This window comes from Dicentrarchus labrax, unplaced genomic scaffold (assembly GCF_905237075.1).
Source record: "Dicentrarchus labrax unplaced genomic scaffold, dlabrax2021, whole genome shotgun sequence".
NCBI classification, from domain to species: domain Eukaryota; kingdom Metazoa; phylum Chordata; class Actinopteri; family Moronidae; genus Dicentrarchus; species Dicentrarchus labrax.
Genome location: NW_026136704.1, coordinates 30,157,436 through 30,178,841, shown reverse-complemented (window position 1 = coordinate 30,178,841; position 21,406 = coordinate 30,157,436). Strand labels below are relative to the sequence as shown.

Genomic DNA, 21,406 nt, shown 5'->3' with positions numbered 1-21,406 from the left:
CTTTAAATCCACCTTAAAAACAATAATGTTCTCAACCACCTTTATTTGTATTTGAACGTTATCTTTGCTTTTATCTTTTTCCTTTTTAAATGCTTTCTATATTTTTTAATGTGTGTTCCAGTGTTTTATATTGTATGTCCTATTTGTCTGCATTGTGTCAAGAATGAATGAGTTGTCTTTGTGTGTGAAATGTGCTGCACTGTACAAAATAACTTGGAGTAAAAGTGTGCGAGTTCCCTATGGGGAGCTCCAGACTAACTGCAACGAGAGCTGTGTCTAATTTTTATTCCTCCACACGTTAAATAGTCACTTTCATCTTTATCGGTAGGACTGAACAATAAGGAATTCACAAAATGTAGCTTGTGATGTAGAAAAATCTTAAAGTGAGCAAGTTTGTGTTTATCTCTCTGCTGGTTAGCAGGTGGGTTACAGTCTACTGAACATTAGGATAAGGTGGATTATTTTTGGTGATTGTAGATTGAAGTTGTGGTTAATAAATAGTTTCACATGGGTTTGTTGGTATATATCTGGGTAATGTATGTATTATTATAACCAACCCAGTTTCAATTCAATTCAATTCAATTCAATTCAATTCAATTCAATTCAATTTTATTTGTATAGCGCCAATTCACAAGTTTCTAAAGTTAAAGTAGTGTGCGAACTATACCATGGCTTTGTGAGGAGCTCACTTTTTGTTGACAATGAAGATACAGAAAGATAGAAATAACATATAAATAGCATGTAACAGCATGTTTATATTTTCTGGGAAGCTCATTTATTATGAAGAGAATTGAATCTTCTCCTGGCTCTCCTGTAGTTAATGCGTAATGAGGTTATTACTGTTATGTCTCCTTATGAATGTAAATTAATTTACACTCATATAGTGACGTAGAATTACATATAAAAGGAGTGTGGATAATACAGAGGAAAAGAAAACCATGCAGGGGAACTGTATTCTAAATAATTTTCCAACCTTCATTTGAACCTCTAATGATCCTTATTATAACTTCAACCACTCTTTACCCTCTCCCTCCATCCGTCCTTTCCGAGTTCTTATTTGGTAAAACTTTATTTAGATCATAGATATTAGATATTTATATTTATAGCAATTTTTTAGATGGATATTCTTAGCATTTCAACTGTTTTCTGTTGTCTGTAGATTAAACCAAACCCTATCCACAATGGTCTAATATCAGAAAACGGTTGTTGAACTGATTAAACATTGAGCTGTTGAAATGTTCTGTAGCCGGAATAAAGCATCACCGTTATTCTTTCTGTATTCATTTTCCTCCTATACAGAATAAATAAAAAATACATAAAGTTACAGTATTTACCCAAATACAACCCTTTTACTTCAACCACTTTCTCCACTTTGTAACCTTTTCTGTCAACAGGTCAAATCTCAATCTCTCATTGGTAAAGGAAGCAAGCAGGGTCCACTTCTTCATTTTCTGCCTTGTCTTTTGTTTGTGTTGAGGTGGATTACCACCGCGCTCAAATCTGTTGGTTTCTTTCGACCTCAGCAACAAATACAAAGATCACGATATTGTTTTTTCTCTTAAGTTTGCTTTGTGAGTGAGTGTGATCGCAGAGGTCAATGAAAGGAAAGACCCCTCCCCGCTCAGAAGAACGCACACTTCAAGATGGAAATGTTGTTGTGGAAGGTCCGCGGCTTTCGCTGTGACGTCCACCAACTGTGTGTGTGTGTGTGTGTGTGTGTGTGTGTGTGTGTGTGTGTGTTTGGTTGTTTACTGTAGGGTGTATTTCCTCTCAGTGACCTCTCTGTTGTCACACACACACTGACACACTGACTGAGTGGAGTTTTCCATTGTCATTGTTGTTTTCATTATGTTACTTCACTTTCAGACACCAAGCGCTTTTGTTTGTCACTGCGCCACATGTGAGTACGACCGCTGTATGACTACACAAGCTCTGTTGCTCCCCTGAAGATATTTACTGGTATGAAAGTCTTGTATGTCTCAGTTTTAACTAGAAATGTTGTAATAACATCCAGCAAGGTCCTGCACAGGTACATGTTGTCTGCTCTCTAATGATAAACATGACTAAACTTTCTCAGAAAGGCAACAGCCCTCTTTTGTAATATGAAGTGAGCACTGAGATATTTTTGATGTTGACACTAAACACTAAATGAGATTACTCGCTTGCAGCACTAAACCAACTTTTTTATAGTTGATTTTATTTGCATTTAATTCATTTCTTTGCATTGTGAGGCAGCACACGAAGGCCTTTTTCAAGTTCAGACAAGCCGAGCACACGTAAAGAACCATAAAGTATAAAGTGAGCTTAGTTAAGAAAATGGAGAATCTAGCAGCTAGGTCAACCAGATATTTTTCTCAGGTGTTGTTTTAGACCAGACCAGTTAGGCCAGTGGACTGTCTAGAAATAGGTGGGGACCTCATGCAGCTTTAAAAGCTATTTCTTTTAGGTTCAGGTCAGTAAAAATAACACTTTTATGCAGGTCTGGACTCACCCTTGGGAACACTGGGAGAATTTCCCTGGAGTGTCAGGCCGGTGTTAAAGATGTAAAATGAAATGGGTAAATCAAAGCAACACAGAGTGGCAGTCACTCAGAAATGTAGTCTGTCAGGCCCTCCTGATGGTATGATGTCTGTCTGTCATCACACATGATTAGTCAACGTACACATAAACACAACATTCAGTCACAACGTGGAGAGAAATGTAACAGCACAGGAGACAGAGGGAAGGCAGAGAGGGAGAGCTTTAAAAGGAGAAAAGAACCGGAGGAAAGTGCAGCTAAATGCCAAAGTACATTGTCTATTCATGAGTAAGAAACATGGTTAGTGTTTTTTAAATAATAATTGCTAGCAGGCCTCAGTAAATGGCACATAAGTTATCATATAAGTATCTCCAGTTCCTCTGAAGCTGCGAGCACCTCAAACCAAATGTTATTCTCCTCCATTATATTGGGGCAGCGGAGGAGACGATATCTGAAAGCCTCAGCAGATAAAAGCAACGCTATCTGTCTTCGTAGACCCCACTGGGTTATTCTGATGAACTGACCCTTTAAGATAAGTTTGTGGAAGGGTAGTTTTAAGTTTGATCACGGCTGAATAAGCAAACCGCCTGCTGAAAATAAAACCGTCTTTCATAAATGTAAGCGAGTTGTTTGTGACCATCTTCCACTGTGACCACAACACCTTGACTTTCCACTGTGCCATTTTAGTGTCAAACACAAAGGCAGACTTTCAGATCACAGTCCACCGCCAACATTAAAATAACTCCAACTGCCAAGTGTCAGCTTCCATTACAGCTTTGGTTTTATTTTTTCCGACGAAATGAGAGTCGTGTTTTGACAGCGGAGGTGGACGCTTCTGGTTGTGTCTCTAAAAAGTTGTCCCTTTTTGTGTGTTTGTCATTTATTTAACATCTCATCGAAAACGTTAATGACGCCATTCTCATTTCATGAAATATGTGACTTGTATTTGTCACTTTCGGGGACAAAAGGGCGAGAGGGGTGCGACAGACACGTATAACTATAAATACAATATTCTTAATATAGCAGGAGTCAGATTGAAGTCCTGTTGCTGCAGGAGTTGTGGAAGCTGTTGGGGTTTCAACACTTGCACTTTTGAAAATATCTGGTGGCTTTGGACCAAACTGTCCATAAAATATCATTGTGTCATGTTTTTACAAACCCTTCTCTGTGTAGTGGAGTTTCCGTTGTCACTGTACTACCTGTCCTACTCTCAGTACAAATATGACTGTTGTCTATTTCAGGAGTGACAGAATGTGAATGGGTATTTCCTCTAAGTGCAGTGGGTGGACTGGCAGTCCTGTCATGTGTATAGTCTGATGTTTGTGATGTTCTCTTCTCACTCCTTTGAGCCCTTGTACCCATGGAAACTTCTTAGTTTATCAACCTGGAACCAGGTATTTTATTTCATTTATTTATTAAATTTTTCATTTTGTCTCCATCTTTTTTGCTCTGGTGTTTCCTTACTGACCTCCTCCCCAAACAGTGTGGGCGTGGACTGTGACATCTTTTTCCTTTGATTTTGTGTCAATGAAGTTTGAGTTTCTGTAGTTTGTCCCTCCCTGGCAGTGGAATTAATCAGCATTACAGTAACGTATATCAGTCATGGGTTGAGAATAATAAATGTAATAACGTGAGCATTTTGCAACTTAAAGCCCCTGCAAGGAACTTTCCTTCTTTGTTGATTCTAGCGGCCCCTGTGGACAGAAGCGGGAGTGTTTCCACCGCCTCGTTTTATTGATTTTGAGGGGAATCCAACCAAATCAGTCCTTAGGAATAATTATATAGAAAGAGCCAATTTTCTCGCTGATGGTCTTGTTTGTTTATGCAGGTCATAATGAGGCTGTATTAAACTGAGACTGTTTCATAACAAGTTAAAAACTCCTTGTAGTAGGTTTAAATAAATAAAAAACAAACGAACAAAGAAAAATAACTTGTAATTAAGGATAATGGACAATAAAGCACGACATGCTCCCAACCAGTGATTATCATGGAAATGATCAACGGTGTGGCTGTTGGTTTCTAACCAAGCTGCAAACTCTCTCTCAGGCTGAATTTAAACATGCAACATGTAGCTATTGTCATAGCAACTGAAACTTTAACCTCCACCTCACAACAGAAAAAACATGTATTTTTCTTTTGTATATTTGTATCTTCATGATCCAAACAGACTAAATAAATGTGCAACAGTGTTGGGCACAGGTTGATCTAGTACAGTGGATCTCAGCCTGAGAGCTGAACTACTACCAGGACATGGTCTTTTAAAGGTCCAGTGTGTAACATGTAGGAGGGTCTATTGGCAGAAATGGAATATAATATCCACAGATATATTTTAATTAGTATATAATAAGAATTGTAACGTTTTTGTTACCATAGAATTAACCTGCTACGATGATCCCAGTCATACATCTCATATGAATGAAAAAGGTGTTTGTGTGTATCTATAAGCTGTGGCAGAGGTAGACAGAAGATCTCAGCCCCATAATTATATTTTACCAACACATAATTCACAGCGAGTTGAAAATGAAAATAATTATAGCTTTTTCCACCACCACGACAAGTATCTAGCAGACAGTAGGCTGAAGCATACGCAATATGCAAGTGTAAGCCCTTAGATACAGCAGGCGTGGACCAGACCAGGGTGGGCAAAGGCAAACTTAACACACAGACCACCCAAAAACACTGTGTTGTCCTAAAACAGCACGTTAGTCAGCCCAGACCACAACAGATTAGAGTCAGAACACATCAGCAGCCCATCGAAGGCTCTTAATGTACAAACACCGGCTCTAGACAGGGCCTCTGTAGTTTCCTCTTTGCAATTGGAAGTGGAGGGTAAAGAGGAGGGAGTTGCAATCTGCATTTACACAACTAGATGCCACCAAATCCTACACACTGGTCCTTGACATAATAATTTATATATACTGTATATATTGTTGTTGTTTGTCTGTAGCTTTTATGTTTGACATTAAGTGTCTTTCTCTCAGCTTCCTTGTAAAAGAGACTTTTTATCACAACATCAGGATAAAGGAGTAGAGTAACATTACTTCAGTGTGGCCCCAAAGGTTGGAGCAACTTTGTATGAGTGGGATTGTTTTATTTCTTTTTAAACAGACAGTTTGGGTGCAGGCCTGTTTTCTGCCCACTTCTGGTCAGCTAAAATCAACTTGCTGCAAAGGAAATCGACTTTTAGAAATTATGTCTAAAGGAAGTTTTGGTTTCTGTTTACAAATATGCAAGTGTGAATAAGCAAAGAGAAGTGAGAATACTCTCTGTTATCACACTTTTAAAGGTCACCGTGTGTGTGTGTGTGTGTGTGTGTGTGTGTGTGTGTGTGTGTGTGTGTGTGTGTGTGTGTGTGTGTGTGTGTGTGTGTGTTAGCGGGACCTCCCTGACATGTATTTGTGTGTCTTTAATGCCACAGAGTGGTGCGGTGGGCTGTTCCACTCCACTGGTCTGACCAGAAAACATGCAAATGAAGCCCTGCTGGCACACAAGAAAACACAACTCAAACACACAAAGCACAAAGAGCTACTGTGTAAAAATAATAACCTGTATGTGTTGTGTGTGCAGGCACGTAACAAGCAGAATGGAGAGCTGGCAGCCATCAAGGTCATCAAGATGGAACCAGGTGAGGATTTTATCTGAATATTTATTCTTTCATTTGATTTTATCAGGAACTCGTCTTAATGTTTTCATTCACAGTCACATGTTTTAGCATTGAAACTATGTCTGTGTACTACATGTCTACAATGTTAGATACTAAAATGTGCTACTACTTGTTTGGCCTGTGGTTAGAAGCCTACTATATGTAGATTTTCCACCTATTTCCCTGGACAAAGTGAATAGGCATGTTTCCAGCCTGTGAGGTCCCAGCTTCATCTGGTGAAAGTCCCTAAACTTATTTTAACACAATTACTAGCTCCCATACCAATTATGATTCCATTATGGGAGCTTTTAACCAAACATTACACTGCAGTAAATGCTAAAAGGTAGAGCTAGCTAAAGAGAGAATCATTACTTTCCCACAGTGGCACAACAGCATAAATCATACACCAATCAAAGCTATAAACCATTAAACTCCACCAATAACCCAAGAAAACAGGCTGCAACTACATGAAATTATAACGCCAACAGTTTGATTATACTGATCATTGTTTCTGTGGCCCGAGCACTGTAATTAGTCTGAACTGTGAAAATAAAGAGACCGCATTGCCTCATTCAGCTCCTTATTCAGATTCATTCTGTTAATCTATTTTAAACTCTGGTGTCAGACATGGTCATGCAACAAATGGAAATTTCACTCAACACTTTAGTTTAACCTTTTAACCCCAAGTGACCTGCCTGTCGACCTCTCAGTGCAAACAAACTTTATTTCAAATTCTAGTTGAAATCTCAAAGATTGCAGGATGACTTTTTGGATAATAACTCAAAGTTACTTAAGGGGAGATAAAAGGTGGCTGCCACTCTGTTCTTATACTATACACCTTCGTTTGGATGCATTCATGGAGGGTTTCTCTTTTTCACTTTTATATGCATTTACGATGCAGCAGATAATATAACAGCTTAGAGAGAACTGGATCTGTCAGTGTTTATGGTGACTGATGTTCATCTGTTTATTTATACACTTCCCCTTAATATGGCGATCCCACAGTGAGAAGGAAGGGATCGGTTTGATGATGGACTTGGATGATGTTTTATCAACGGTCCAAAGATGCCTGGTGCAGCTTTTAGAGTTTAACCAATTTAAACTTTAAAAGCAATAACATCTCAATCTGAATTTATTTTACCTTGGGAGGCAATTGGAAAGTTTCTCAGCTTTAAGTGGTGGAAACTCTGACAGCTTTCAACAAAAGGGAAGCTAGAGCTCTGCTGAAATTAGCTCCTAACTGTGTCCTCAACAGTGTTTCATCGTAAATTGAAAGCAGAAAGCAGCTGGTGCTCCACCTGTGCACATTATGTTACATTCATTTGGCAGATACTTTTGTCCAAACTGACTCACAACAAGTGCATTCACTCTCAAAAGGAGTAAAACTAGGTGTGATCAAGAATTGGTGGTGCAACCCTCCAGATAAACAGCAAGCATGTAGTGTGTTTACCCACCTGTGTTCATATGTAATGATGATATGAATCATCTCTCTCTCTGTCTGGTTCCACAGAGGATGATTTTTCGATCATCCAGCAGGAAATCGTCATAGTAAAGAGCTGCAAACACCCCAACATAGTGGCATATTATGGCAGCTACATACGGTGAGCTGTCTGTTTCTGTGTTTCTTCTCTTTTATTTATCTTAGATAAAGTCATTAACTTAGAGATTTTTGTCTGCAGAGCTAATAAACTGTGGATCTGTATGGAGTTCTGTGGAGGAGGCTCCCTCCAGGATGTCTACCATGGTGAGTCTGTTTGTCTTTATGGGTTTATAGTTTTTTATTATAGTTCATAAATTACAAAATTAAAAAAACAAACAAAATTGCAGTGAACAAAAATAAATTTACATGTAAAACAGCTACAAGTGATGATAGAATAATGGATGAAAGAACAGATAAAATAAATAACAGATACATTTTAAAGAGCCCAAACCGAAGAAGTGAGTCCTGAGAGGTAATTTCTAAGAGGGAAAATAATTTACATTTTGTATAGTTTATTTATAGAAGGGATGGTGCAAATTAATAAATAAATTCCAGGTCCTTGGGTATTTCTAATCGAGCCCTGAGAGCAATGGCTTTTTCGCTCTTGGTCTTCAGTCTTGACCAGAGAATAGCTAACAGGACCTTACCAGAGGATCTCCAGCTCATAATAATGATTTATAAGTTCTGCCAGGTAGCTCAGTGCCATACCGGGCAGCCAGAGCCTTAAAAGTCAACAACAAAATGTTTTAAATGAATTCTAAAACAGACAGGCAGCCAGTGGAGAGAAGCTAAAATAGGGGAGATGTGATAATGCTTTTGTGATTTGGTTAAATGTCTGGCGGCTGTGTTTTGGACACCGTGAAGCTGTGTAATCAAGTTCAGCCAGGAGCACTTCATTTCCAAATGCAGTATGTTATATTTGGTAGTATGTCTCTGTTCAGGGACCTCCCTGCCCTCCCCACATGTGCATACTTAAGCTTAAAACAAGGAGAGCAGCAGAAAAGCCCCCCTCAGGGTATAGAACAGTGCAGGCTTCAGTGACAACAGAAATGACATTGATTGAATCAGATTTAGAGTATAAGGATGAGCTGGTGTGGAGGCAGGTTGCAGAGCAGCTTACAGAGGAAGTGCAAGGGTAGGCAGGCTGCAGCATGGGGAAAAAGCCTGAAGGGAATCAGCTGTGCTATCAGTCGATGTGGATTGTTTATAATCAGCTGCGATCAGATCAGTGAACCTGTCTGAACTCACTCTGTGCTCAGTTTTTGGCTAAGACGTGTAAACGCGGTATTTCAATCCAGACGGGAAGTGAGAAAAGCATAATAACTCTTGGAAGGTTATTAAAAGTAATGAAAGCTCTAATTTGAGAGACATTTCTCGGTTGGAAAAAGCATGACTGAACTCATCTTTTAAGACTGGACTCAAAAGTGAGGTTCAACAAGCTGAGCTAGATCAGGCAGAACATGGCCATAAGAGAGCTGAGAGCCAAAATAAGACATTAGGCAAGAAGCTGAATAAAATCCTTAACTGCAGCTAGGCAGTTATGCAGGGTAAATAAAGCTTATGTAGAAGAATTACACAACGACATCTAAATGAGAAGACATAAAATATATATCACAAACATTTTAAAAGGTTCAGTTTGCATCTAACTAGCACTCGATAAAGAATTAACGGGGGGCATTAAACATGATCTTTACGACCCGACGGAGCCCCTAAAATTGACCATAATATATCTACTGGGTGTTAGCTTTGTTGATCAAACCAATGAGCCTGTGAATATTGGATGGATGGATCAGGAGAGACCACAAAGCCTCATTCTAAACCTATAAGCAACAAGTCTAAATGGTATTAATGTAAGTAACAGTATTTTGGGTTCTTCCTCCTCTCTTGCTGCTTCTTGCAGAGACAGGAAATCAGTCAATGTTGTTGTAAACAACCGACTACAAATCCTAAATGTGAGATAACATTTCTAACTTATAACTGTCACTGTAGAGGGACACTGTGATACTGGAACATACAGTTATATGAGGGGTCTAACATTTTCTGGATAACAGGCAGTGCAGTTTGTTTTCAAATCCAGGTTGTGGTTCAGACCATTTGGTTAAAGTGGACCTCAGGTCACTATTCAATGTGGATTCAGAAGTTGTTTCTCTTTGTCTCTCCAGTAAAGCTGGTCAGTAAAATGTTTTCATATCCAAATTTATAAAAGTTATTTTCCTATAATCCTCCTATAATCACTCCAGACTTGCAAGCAAGGCTGCAACACCAACACCAGTTTTAAAATGTTCCTCAGTACTGATCTGCTACACAATATTCAAAGCATCCTATAAAACAACCAATACACATGTTGTTGTTGTTGTAATGAACCTTGATCACTTAATTTGCCTTTTCCCAGTCATAAAGTGTGCTGTGTAGGCTGTTAATGTTAATATTAATGTTAATGTAGGCAATTAATTGTGTTCCACAGTGACTGGTCCTCTGTCTGAGCCACAGATCGCCTACATCTGCAGGGAGATGCTACAGGTAAAGTCTCACTGATTACTCATTAATAGTTAACGATGGTTTGATCTGTTAATAATCTAAAAAAAACCTACAATAATATTCAAGGCACAAAAACCCATTTCTATCATCTGTTTTTGTTTCCTGTATTCTCTTTTTTCTCTTCATGGCTAAAGTGGGTTCAGTAGGTGAAAGTAAAAACTTTTATTTTGTTGACAAACTCAGCTCTCAGATTTCTGATATTTCTGTGTGTGTGTGTGTGTGTGTGTGTGTGTGTGTGTGTGTGTGTGTGTGTGTGTGTGTGTGTGTGACCAGGGTCTGGACTATCTGCATGCACAGAAGAAAATCCACAGAGACATCAAGGTGAACATGTCTGGCAATGATGTGGGACTGTTATTCTACATTGTTCGTTGACTCGTTGCATTTATTTGTGGCAGAGCACATTACACTGCAGTAGATTAAACTTTTAGATTGCTGTTGGAAAACTGGATCACTGCAGCAGCAGAATAAGATGTAAACAAGAATGAAGCAAACAAAAATATTCTGTATGTTTGTCATTTAATCTGCTGATTGACAATATTTAGTTCTGTTATCCAGTGTCTTTCCAAGCTCTCAGACTTTAACTCTACCTTAACTATAACTTTATGATGGACAGTAAATCTGTAAAAAAAAAAGAGCAGATAATTAAGAGAAGATAAGTGCCCTACATGAATAAATTATTTAAATAAAGCTCATCATGAACTTTCAAGACTTTTAGACAGATGTTCAGTTTAGATTTCCATCCTGTGTGGGTTAAGTCAAAGATCACTGAGTGGGTAAAGCAGAGTCTTTGCATTATAATGATGTTTATGTGGTTGTGTCTGTATTGATGTTTGTCTCGTCCTCTTTTGCCTCCAGGGTGCCAACATCCTTCTCAACGATCAGGGCGAGGTCAAGCTAGGTAGGTGGATGTTTGCACTGTCTGCTCTGCTCTGCACCGGTGTGGTTAGATGAGTCACCCGCTGCAAGAGTTACAGCTCAATTAACACATCTCTGCTGCCTCGTTTGTACGATATTTAAGAACCGAATAGGCCTCTGCAAAGCATGGTTCGGATAAGGGAAGTCATTTTCCACTTGATAGGAGTTTCTCATGAGACCATTTACCCGGAAGAATACTCAATTTATATCATTATACTGTATATTTGGATATTGTGCCAATACAACTAGTTCAAAATTGGAAAAAAATTAATAACTTTTTTCAAAGAAATTGGATACAAATGTTATTTCTATTACAAAGTTAAGACTCACAGTCTTGTTAATTTGCACACAAATATCTGCAGCTCAAGAAAAGTAATTGTTTATTGTGGTTATTATTTATGTTTTTTTCCTCTGTTGTGTAGCTGATTTTGGGATCTCAGCTCAAATCACAGCCACTCTGGCCCGGCGGATGTCCTTCATTGGGACGCCATATTGGTAAGATCTCACCCCGGGGATCAATCTCTGCAGCCTTGAATGTCCTGGAAGCATCTGAATCTCAATATTTAGGGACAAAATAACTGCAACTGACATTTCTAGGCACAAACTAATATAGGATACAACATTGTTTAATAAATGATGACATGACTTGTCAAGCAGAAATCTGTCTAGTGCATTTTTTGCAATGATATTCCACATATGTCATCTATTTCAAAGGGAAAAAAATGAAATAGATGACATATGAGCAACACTTAAGAGGTATTTAGTTTTACTGCTGAAACTAACCCACACTAAACTGCTTCACTTTATAATAAAATCCCTCTTCTTTCACCTCTGTTTTCACCAGGCTATAATCTGATGTGACTGTTTCACCTCAACCACTGAGATTATTCCTCTTAAGGGCCGCTCTGACATTCATTCAGACTGTATTATCTGTGATGTTAAATTCATTTGCTGCGTTTCCCCTACTGTCCTCAGGATGGCACCAGAGGTGGCAGCAGTGGAGATTAAAGGTGGATACAATGAACTTTGTGACGTCTGGTCTGTGGGAATCACAGCCATAGAACTGGCAGAGCTACAGCCACCAATGTTCGATGTCCACCCGCTGCGGTAAATACACACTGAGAGACACAACCTCACACTCCTGCGCACGTGGACATTTCTGCACAGACACAAATATGAGTAAAGGTTCATCTACAATGAGCTGAGTAATCAAAAGTAACTATCTTCTACCAGCCTCCTATTGAACCACATAAGGTTTATCAGCTGATTGATCCATGACCATCTGCACAACATTAGTTTTGTGTATTCATATTTGGAGCCTAATAACAACTTAAAGGAGAAGATTTCCCACTGTGGTCATTCAGATCATTGATGACACTGCTACATACCGTTAATGTTAACTACTGTGCAGCATCTGACTCTCTGAATCAAGCATACCCAGTGCCTTTTTGGTCAAATAAAATGTGAACTCATCAGATTTCTGACTCGACTCGGATTTTAAGGTCAAGACACAAACATACTGTGTGTACACACACACTCCCACCCATCTTCACTGATGCGTCTTGTTATATTCAATGGAAAACATTTCCACCACCCACGCGTCCGGCGAACTGTCTATGTTCATGCATGTAATCACCAGTTTCCCACGCACGCACACACACACACACACACGCACACACACACACACACACGCACACATACACACACACACACCCTCCTGACTTTGCTGAAGGAAACACAGAACGAACTGCGGTTATGGTTCAACCTATAAACTGAATCTGTTATCCGACAGACCAGGCCTGTGCATAAGTATGTGACATTCATGCACACACAGATTCTCACTGACTGTATTTTTTCCTGTAGAGTCCTGTTTCTCATGTCCAAGAGCGGCTACCAGCCTCCTAAACTGAAGGACAAGTCTAAATGGTAAATAAAAACCTACAGCATTATTAATTCATTATATTTAATCATCCAGACAATATTCGTCATGCTGTCATGATCAAATTAAACTTTCTGAGCTTGCATTTATATTTCCAGCCTTGAACAGATGTTTCCTTTGTGTATTTTTGAAATATTTAAGAGTGAAGAAAACCTGTGTACAAGAATATCTGAACCTTATATTCCTACTGGTGTTTTACTATAAGCAAATAGATAGGATCTAAATACAATTTTTCCATGTCATAATGCTACCAACATATCTCCTGTCTGCAGGTCCTCCATGTTTTATAACTTTGTAAAGGCCATGCTGGTGAGGAACCCAAAGAAGAGACCGAGCGCCGCCAAGATGCTTTCAGTCAGTACTGCTCACATATGCTCCTGTTCAGGTTTATGTATTGAGTGTAGAGAGACTGTTGGATTGTGAATGTATAAGAGAACGTAGCAACACTGATTTGTGTACATGAGGAACAGTTTGAATGAGCAGTGCTAAACTTTAAGTTCATATAATTGCTGCTTTTATAATAACAATGCAACAATGCAAGTGATAATGTTAAAGGAGTCACTCGTAGTGAGCAGCTCCCCTCAGCTCTCCTGAGCTTTATAGCGAGTTTCCTACAACTATACTGTTTTGGCTCTAAAAACCTGCTGTTCACTACCTGCTCAGCACCAAACAGACAAAGCTGGTGAACATAATGGAGCATTTAGCAGCTAAAGAGCCAGTTATTTCCTTTAGGGGTTGGTAGAGTCCCAAACACAGAGCTAACAGTTACTGCAGGTTTAAAACGACTACCGACTGACTCTCATCCTCTCAGTCTCTGCCTCCTGTAAGCTTTCTGTCTTTGTTTGGACTGAGCTGTACTGATTGTCTGTTCCTTTGTTCCCGGTGTCTCCTCTCCTTCTCATTCCCTCTCTGCAGCACATGTTTTTGACCCAGCAGTGCCTGAACCAGGAGCTGACCCTTGACCTGCTGGAGAAGTATCGAAACCCTGAGAAACTGAAGACCTGCCTGGTGACGGAGGACGACGAGATGGAGGTCAGTCTTGATTCAACCTGAACCTAAACTTTATATTATTAATATACCTTTAAATCCATTACATCTGTTACATCTCTATCTCCTCTCGCTTCCACCTAGACAGACAGATAATATATAATATGTTTTCTTGTTGGTTTAAGGTTGTCGTGCCTGGATCTTTAAAGAGGATCCAGTCTATCAACAAACACAACCAGGCAGAGAGGACAAACTCTGACATAAGCTGTAAGAAAACACACTATTACACTCACACTATTATGAACCTTAATCAGTTGAATACCTCAGTTTTTTGGCAATATTGTGAGTTTCAAAACATCTGCTTAAATACATCTGTGGTTACACTACATCATCAGAAGTCATTACTATTAATTATTTCATGTTTTTATCAACTTCTTTCCTTCTTTTAACATTCCCTGCTTGCAACAATTCAGTGATTCATGATTGAAGACTCCTTATGTGCTAAAGAATCAGTCTGTTTATAGCAACTCAAACTCCTCTTTCTTAAAGTGTTTGCATTTATATCCATTTACAGAGAGAGGATGATATTCTCTGCTGTCAGTATTACTGAAGATGTTTGAATAATTCACTGATTGCATCATTTCACTCATCCTGCTGTCTTGGCACATTTGTTTCATCCCTGCTGCTCTGTATTTACCAGCTGATAATAATGTTGGTGAAAGAATACAAATGTAGTCTGCCAGTGCTCCTGTTGGAGTTTTAGTGGGTAAGACTGAAATGTTAATGTGTGTCATTGTGTTAAATCTTTGTACTTGTGGTTGCTCAGTGGAACAGATCTACACCCGCAGGCCTGTGAAGAAACAGTCACCAAACACAACGGTGAGCTTATGACACATTTAATGTTGGTAGTAGGACAGCATACATGCATACAATACAATACATACAAATATGAACTGCATCTATTTGTACTGTATTTATACAGTATGTGTATAAATTAATATACATACAGTACACATCATATATACTTAAAATACTGACAGTTTACTACATATATACACGTATCTATGCATACAAAGCACAGAAAATATATCTTTACTACATACATAGATAGAAACACACAGTACATGTATATATTTCTACTGTATGTTCAATATGATATATATACTATACATACTCCCATGCATATATTACATACATAGAGAACATGCATACATACAAATTGTACAAACATACATAGATAAAAACTGATGTACTGTATATTTATTATTATGTATTTATGAATGCAAACATTTATATAGTGCATACATATACAGGGTTGGGTCAGATTACTGAATATTTTTGGATTACTTAATCAAACATTTAAAATATTTCACCTTGTACTAAAAAAAAAGGAGCCACAAAAATCCCACAAATATTATTTTTTTTCTCTTTAACCATCTCAAAACATTTTGTATATTCAGTATTTACAGTTGCTCAAATTAAAGTACCGTTAAAAGAAACTGTTTTTGTTGCTGAATATGTAATCTGATTACGTATACTCAGTTATTAACCAACCCTGTGCATATTGTATACACATACATAACATAAACACAAACACATAGTACAGTATGCACACTACACTGTACACAAGGTACTTATGGGACACAGCCTGTCTTTATCTCTGTTAATATTGCAAAGTAAATATATTTTTTATCTTCATATCCCATCACAATCTGTACAAAGTCAACATATCTGAGTTTGGGACAGACACACAATAATAAACAGAGTGTGTTATATCCTGTAAAAGTTCACAAGAACTACAGGACTCATCAGAGGTGGCAGTTGTTATCTTTCCTGGCATCCCTTTGAGCAAAAAGTCTATATTTATCAGGAAAACACAACAAATTGAGGAGTGTATTCTCCCTCGTACCTCTTTTCATACATCTTTTAGTTCCCTGTAACCTCTTTTACATTTATTAGTCATTTTATGTGTTTTTACAGTTAAGGCCTTCAGTGGGATCAACTGGCAGTAGCAAGAGTCCGATGAGGTAACTGGATCCTCATTCAGTCTCATTAAACATATCTGTATCTGATTCAAATAACTAACCTCTCTTTTCTCTTTCTCTCTCAGGGATCCGGACACAGACTCAGATGATGACTATGATGATGTGGATATGTAAGGAAACGTTACATGAATGATTGATCCCAGCCTATATTTAAACTGCTCAGAGAATACTTTGATCCCGTAAAAAAAAAAAAAAAAAAGCTCTTATTTTGTAATTTGTTAAAGCTCAGGATACAAGCCACCTCAGAAATAATTAACATAGTGTTTGAGCAGTCCTTTCTTTATTTATATACAGTCATATGCAGTAATTTGAATAGATTCCTCTCTCTCTGCCTTTTGTCCACCTCAGCCCTACGATACAGTCCACCAGGTGAGCTGAATAAACACAAACTCACATCTGTATTCATGTGTGTTTGCATCATTAACACACCAGACTGAACTCAAACTCTTTCTCTCTGCCAGCAATCTCACAATGCCAGCTGATGAAATCCCACCTCCACTTCCTCCAAAGGTGATAATATCTTAATCCATACATGAAATATGGTTTTATATGTGTGTTTGTTACAGTGACAGGACTTTGTGTTTGAAGCCACAGCAGAAACTGTTTAGAATATCTGCACCTATACAGTTTTAGTATTAAATATTAGTTATTATCTGTGTTATTTTACTATTAATCAGTAGTTTATTGTGTTAACTGGAAAGCATTACTTGATAATTTATTATACCAATGTTTGATTATGTCCAAGATCAGGATACAGATCAGGATAGAAGAGCTCATGCACTCGTACATCCACAGAGGATCAAACCCTCCTCCTGGTCTGTCAGTGTAGTTTTGGATAAGAGCATTAGGCTGTTTGTACTATTAAAAATGTAAATGCAGAAGACACTCAACATGTTTTCTGTGTGTGTGCAGCCCAAAGCGCGGACCAGCTCAGAGGAGAGCATGGCAGGGGACGACGACCGGACGAGGAAACCCTGCTCACTCTACGCCCCCTCCCCTCTCATGAGGACCTCCAGTGGGACCCACGTCCGACCTACGCCCCAACCCCGATCACGACACTCAGGTGAGCTGCCTCACTTTTACATTGTACTGAGGAGACAATATAGCATAGACATTCTCCAAATAATAGCAAACATTAAAGAATAGCATAATATTATTTATAATATTTATAAGTTTAATCCTCCACCAGCACTGAGTATGAGAATTTCTGTTTTATGTTTGCTGGTGATGTAATAATGCTAAGGATGTGTGATATGGATTGTTTTCAGCTGATATTGATAATATATTATTATTATAATTTATATTAATTTAGTTATCAGAATAATACACAATATACATTTCCCATTAATGACCAATAATTTATTGGTACCAATATATATCTGCATCCCTAAATAATATTTAAATCATGGTTTGAAGCGATGTGCCAAAGGCAATTAGGATTGAACATGTTTGTGTATTTAAATCAGTATTCAAGAATGTGTTGGTGTTTTTTTTAAGGGGAAATATTTTAAGAGTTAGTTTGTCCAGTTTCATCCTCAGCCGTCACCCACACACAAAAAAGGACTAATAATCCGTCCAGAAACAGAACAACAGAAAATACGTGTGCCTTTTGTATATGAACGCAGTGCAAATGTACTCACACAGTTTCCTGTTGTGTGTTGGTTTATGTGTGTGTGTGTGAACAGACCCTTCATCCTTCTCTTCCCATTTGAATGACATCCCGCAAGACCTCCTCCCTCCTGAGCTCCCCCCTAAAGGCATACGCAGACGGCAACCCCCAACAAAGGTAGGATCACATTTAAGAGAGTTTGCAACCTACCAAGTGCCATGTTAAAGAAGTATCACCAGAAGAAGTGCAGCTGTAACAGGAATGAAATGTTCAGTTAATGGTTACTAATATTTAGATGTAGACAATGTCTTTCCGTTTCATCTTAAAGTTGTGATGACACACCGTTCATGAGGTTTTCCTTTTTGTTCTCAGGACCCTGCTGAGTGTGTCAGCTCCGTCACGAAGAAGCCTCCTGTGAGTTTCTGTTGCTTTGCCAGAAGTTCTTGTGTCTGAGATGTGGTGTTTGATGTTTCTCTTGTGTGTGCAGTGTTACCAAAGGGCAACTGTCAACAATTTAAATTCAGCAGGCTCCATATTTAATTGTGAGGATTGTGAGGTTGGATCTTGTATTTCTGAGATCAACAGCTTTGAAAATCAGAGTTTTCAGTATCTGCGCGTTTTGCAAACATTACATAATTTCCTCCTCTAAATGTCAGTTCTTTGTAAACCTGTGGTCTTTTGATAACCACAGTTATATCACCTCATCTAACTTTATCATTAAAACAGTAGAGTGCTCTATGTAGGAGCAGATATAGAGGAGTGGCATTTGTTTGGTGTAAAATGCTGTCAGATTTAACACATTAATTTAGATTGATGGAAATTAATTTATTGATCTGTTATGGCTACATTTTAGATCAGGGGTGTCAAAAGCTTTTTCCCTTTTAGGTTCATAACTTAAACTTAATGAGCAACGGGCCAAAAGCAAACCCCTATTGTATTGTATTGTTCTGTTAAGATGAAAAATGGTAATAGCAAAAAGTTTCCTTAATTGACTGACTTCCTGTGTGATTGTCACTCTGCCCTCCATGCTCAGATAAGGAAAAATATCTATCTATATATATATATAATAGTTTTTCTCCGGGTGCACCGGTTTCCCACACCATGAAAACATGTATGTGTGTGTTAGGTTCATTCTCCAGTCAGTGCCCATGACGTAAGGCAGTGGCTCAGGTCTGGAGTTGGTCCCCAGGCACTGTACAGTGGCTGCCCACTGCTCCTCATACTTAGGATGGGTTGAATGCAGAGAAATAGTTTCACTATACGTTGTGTATGATTGTAAATCACAAATAATGTTGATTCGTCTTTTTCTATATTTGAAAATATAACAATTTATTGATTTCTAATGCCACCTTTAGATAGTCTATTGAATTCTAAGTATTATCACATATAAACTACTGTAGAGGGGACAAATGATTTAATACCTTCCCTTCTCTCTCCAGGTCTACTTTAAAAAGATCTTCCATGGCTGCCCTCTTAAAATAAACTGGTCCACGACCTGGGAAAACCCAGCTACCAGAGGTTGTATCATTGAATAAAGCACACATTACTTCACTCGCTCATCTTATCAAACGTCTGTCTGACCAGCCTGTGTGTGCTCTCTCTTCTTCAGACCAGCATCTGATCCTGGGGGCAGAGGAAGGAATCTATACCTTGAACCTCAACGGCTCGGAGGCGACAATGGAGCTGGTAGGACCTTTATCTGATCAATACAGAGCCACATTTTTACTAACTTTGGGTGGAAAACAACAGTTTGTTCCTATGGTATACGATATTTTAGTAAGCCACACTTGATCAGAGGCCCTTAAAGATCACTGTCGCAACAAAAAGGTTGAACAGCAATTAAAGTGCTATAGAAAGAGACACCGGAGCTGTAAGGAAGCAGTGAATGAATGCATGTCTTCTCTTTCTCTTTCAGTTGTATCCCGGGAAGTGTACCTGGGTCTACACCATTAATAACGTCCTCATGTCTGTATCAGGTAAATTAAAAGACTATTAAATAAGAAGAATTGGCTCCTTGTTTAGCCGAGCGAGTGTCTACATTCCTGACGAGCTTCCTGAAAAAAAGATAAAGCACAAAAAAGTCTCACTGGAATCTTTAGTTTAAACATTGAAGAGCTGCTAACAAAGAAGAGGACATATTTTAATTAACAGCTAAAATGATTTCTGATTCTCTTTCTGCTGTAACTCTTAATGCATTTGCTAACTGATAGCAGCTACTGTAACTTGCAAAAAAAGAAACTTTAATAAATATTTTATCTATCTCTCTTTTTACCTAAGTGTGTTGGCTGTAAGGCTTTTATTCTTTCATATTCTATCACCAAATGGGTGATTCAGTGTTTAGCATGTTTCTCGTGTTTTCTGCACATTTACATGGATTTTAATGGTGGTTTGAAGTCTCTAAACTGGCCGTAGTTATGACTGTGAGTGTTGTGTTGGTCTGTGTGATGGCTGCAGCCCTCTGAGTCTCTTAGCAGGATGAATCAGCTAAATAAAATCAACTTTCAAACAGCATCTGATTCTGTGTTTACAGGCAAATCATCACAGCTTCACTCCCATTCACTGAAGGAGTTGTATGAACAGGCTCGGAAAGACCAGAGGATGGTTGCCTTGCCGACTCACAGACTGTTACCAAGGTAACACTGGACTCTCTGTGTGTTCAATTTTCTGTCACTCTTACTCTTGTTTGGTTTGTCTCAGAAATCCACATCTGCTCATGCCAATTAGAAACGATATTATCTACTTTGTCTTCAGGAAGTTTGCAGTGACGTGTAAAATACCCGATACCAAAGGCTGCAAGACCTGCTCAGTTGGTGAGACAAAATGCAAGAAATCAATAAATCCTGTTCGATCTTAATACAGGAGGACCTAATAGCTTCACAAATTAGCTGCATGCTAGTTTTACAATTTAAACTACATCTGGAAAACTAGGAGGCAGATTCCTGTACAGCAGACAGTTTGACAGTGTTGTTGTTGTTCAGAGAGATAAGCAACTAAAACTTGTTTTCTGTCTTGTCCCCTGTAGCAGGTAGCTTGAAGCGAGGCTGTGTATTCCTGTGCTGTGGTCTAGAGTCCAGTGTAGTGCTGCTGCAGTGGTACGAGCCCATGCACAAGTTCATGCTCATTAAGGTATGTGTGTAAAACCTGTTATTAAAAAGTAGTCTGTACTTTCTCTGTCCTGTTGCAGTCCTCAGGGGGTCAATAGTGAACCTTCAGGTTGATCAGTGACATAGATAGACGTGTTAGTAAGGAAATGTGGCTACCAGAGCTGCTTCTCTCGAGTCCAAAAGTACAGTTTACTTTAAAGTTGTAGTCTCTAGTCGTGTTTACGATTTGGCATCTAGAGATGAAGTTGCAACCAACTGAATACCACTTTCCTTCCAAGCATGTAAGAAAAATGCCAAAGGCCCTGTCTAGAGGCAGTGTTTGGTTTGAACATGGTGGACTGTGTGGAAGAAGACCTGCTCCCTCTGTAGATAGAAATGTCTCAGTCTAAGGTAACGAAAACACAACTATTCTTATATTCAGGTGATTATACACTAATGAAAACATACCTATGAATATTATATTCCATTTATGTTTATAGATCCTCCTGAATGTTACACACAGGACCTTTAATTGCATTTTAAGCAGGATATTTTTCACTTCCATGGCGAGTTTCTACATCAGAGGATCAAACAGGTCCAACCATTAAGATTTGCAACTGGCTTATTAACAGCTAAGTTAAATTAAGTA

General features: G+C 38.6%; 1 protein-coding gene across 1 annotated transcript in view; it reads left to right on the top strand.

Annotated features, from left to right (window-relative positions):
* Positions 1-21,406, top strand: part of LOC127362610 (mitogen-activated protein kinase kinase kinase kinase 5) — a 35,855-nt gene that overhangs the window by 10,312 nt on the left and 4,137 nt on the right. Inside the window, exons 2-27 of the mRNA XM_051398575.1 lie at positions 6,086-6,143; positions 7,672-7,762; positions 7,841-7,905; positions 10,106-10,161; positions 10,453-10,500; positions 11,035-11,077; positions 11,517-11,589; positions 12,070-12,201; positions 12,958-13,020; positions 13,306-13,387; positions 13,949-14,065; positions 14,206-14,287; positions 14,847-14,899; positions 16,001-16,047; positions 16,131-16,175; positions 16,414-16,434; positions 16,527-16,575; positions 16,978-17,128; positions 17,751-17,851; positions 18,047-18,088; positions 19,114-19,192; positions 19,284-19,360; positions 19,590-19,650; positions 20,205-20,307; positions 20,426-20,484; positions 20,697-20,800. Of these exons, the coding sequence (XP_051254535.1) occupies positions 6,086-6,143; positions 7,672-7,762; positions 7,841-7,905; positions 10,106-10,161; positions 10,453-10,500; positions 11,035-11,077; positions 11,517-11,589; positions 12,070-12,201; positions 12,958-13,020; positions 13,306-13,387; positions 13,949-14,065; positions 14,206-14,287; positions 14,847-14,899; positions 16,001-16,047; positions 16,131-16,175; positions 16,414-16,434; positions 16,527-16,575; positions 16,978-17,128; positions 17,751-17,851; positions 18,047-18,088; positions 19,114-19,192; positions 19,284-19,360; positions 19,590-19,650; positions 20,205-20,307; positions 20,426-20,484; positions 20,697-20,800 (1,902 nt within the window). The remainder of the gene's footprint in view (positions 1-6,085; positions 6,144-7,671; positions 7,763-7,840; positions 7,906-10,105; positions 10,162-10,452; positions 10,501-11,034; positions 11,078-11,516; positions 11,590-12,069; positions 12,202-12,957; positions 13,021-13,305; positions 13,388-13,948; positions 14,066-14,205; positions 14,288-14,846; positions 14,900-16,000; positions 16,048-16,130; positions 16,176-16,413; positions 16,435-16,526; positions 16,576-16,977; positions 17,129-17,750; positions 17,852-18,046; positions 18,089-19,113; positions 19,193-19,283; positions 19,361-19,589; positions 19,651-20,204; positions 20,308-20,425; positions 20,485-20,696; positions 20,801-21,406) is intronic.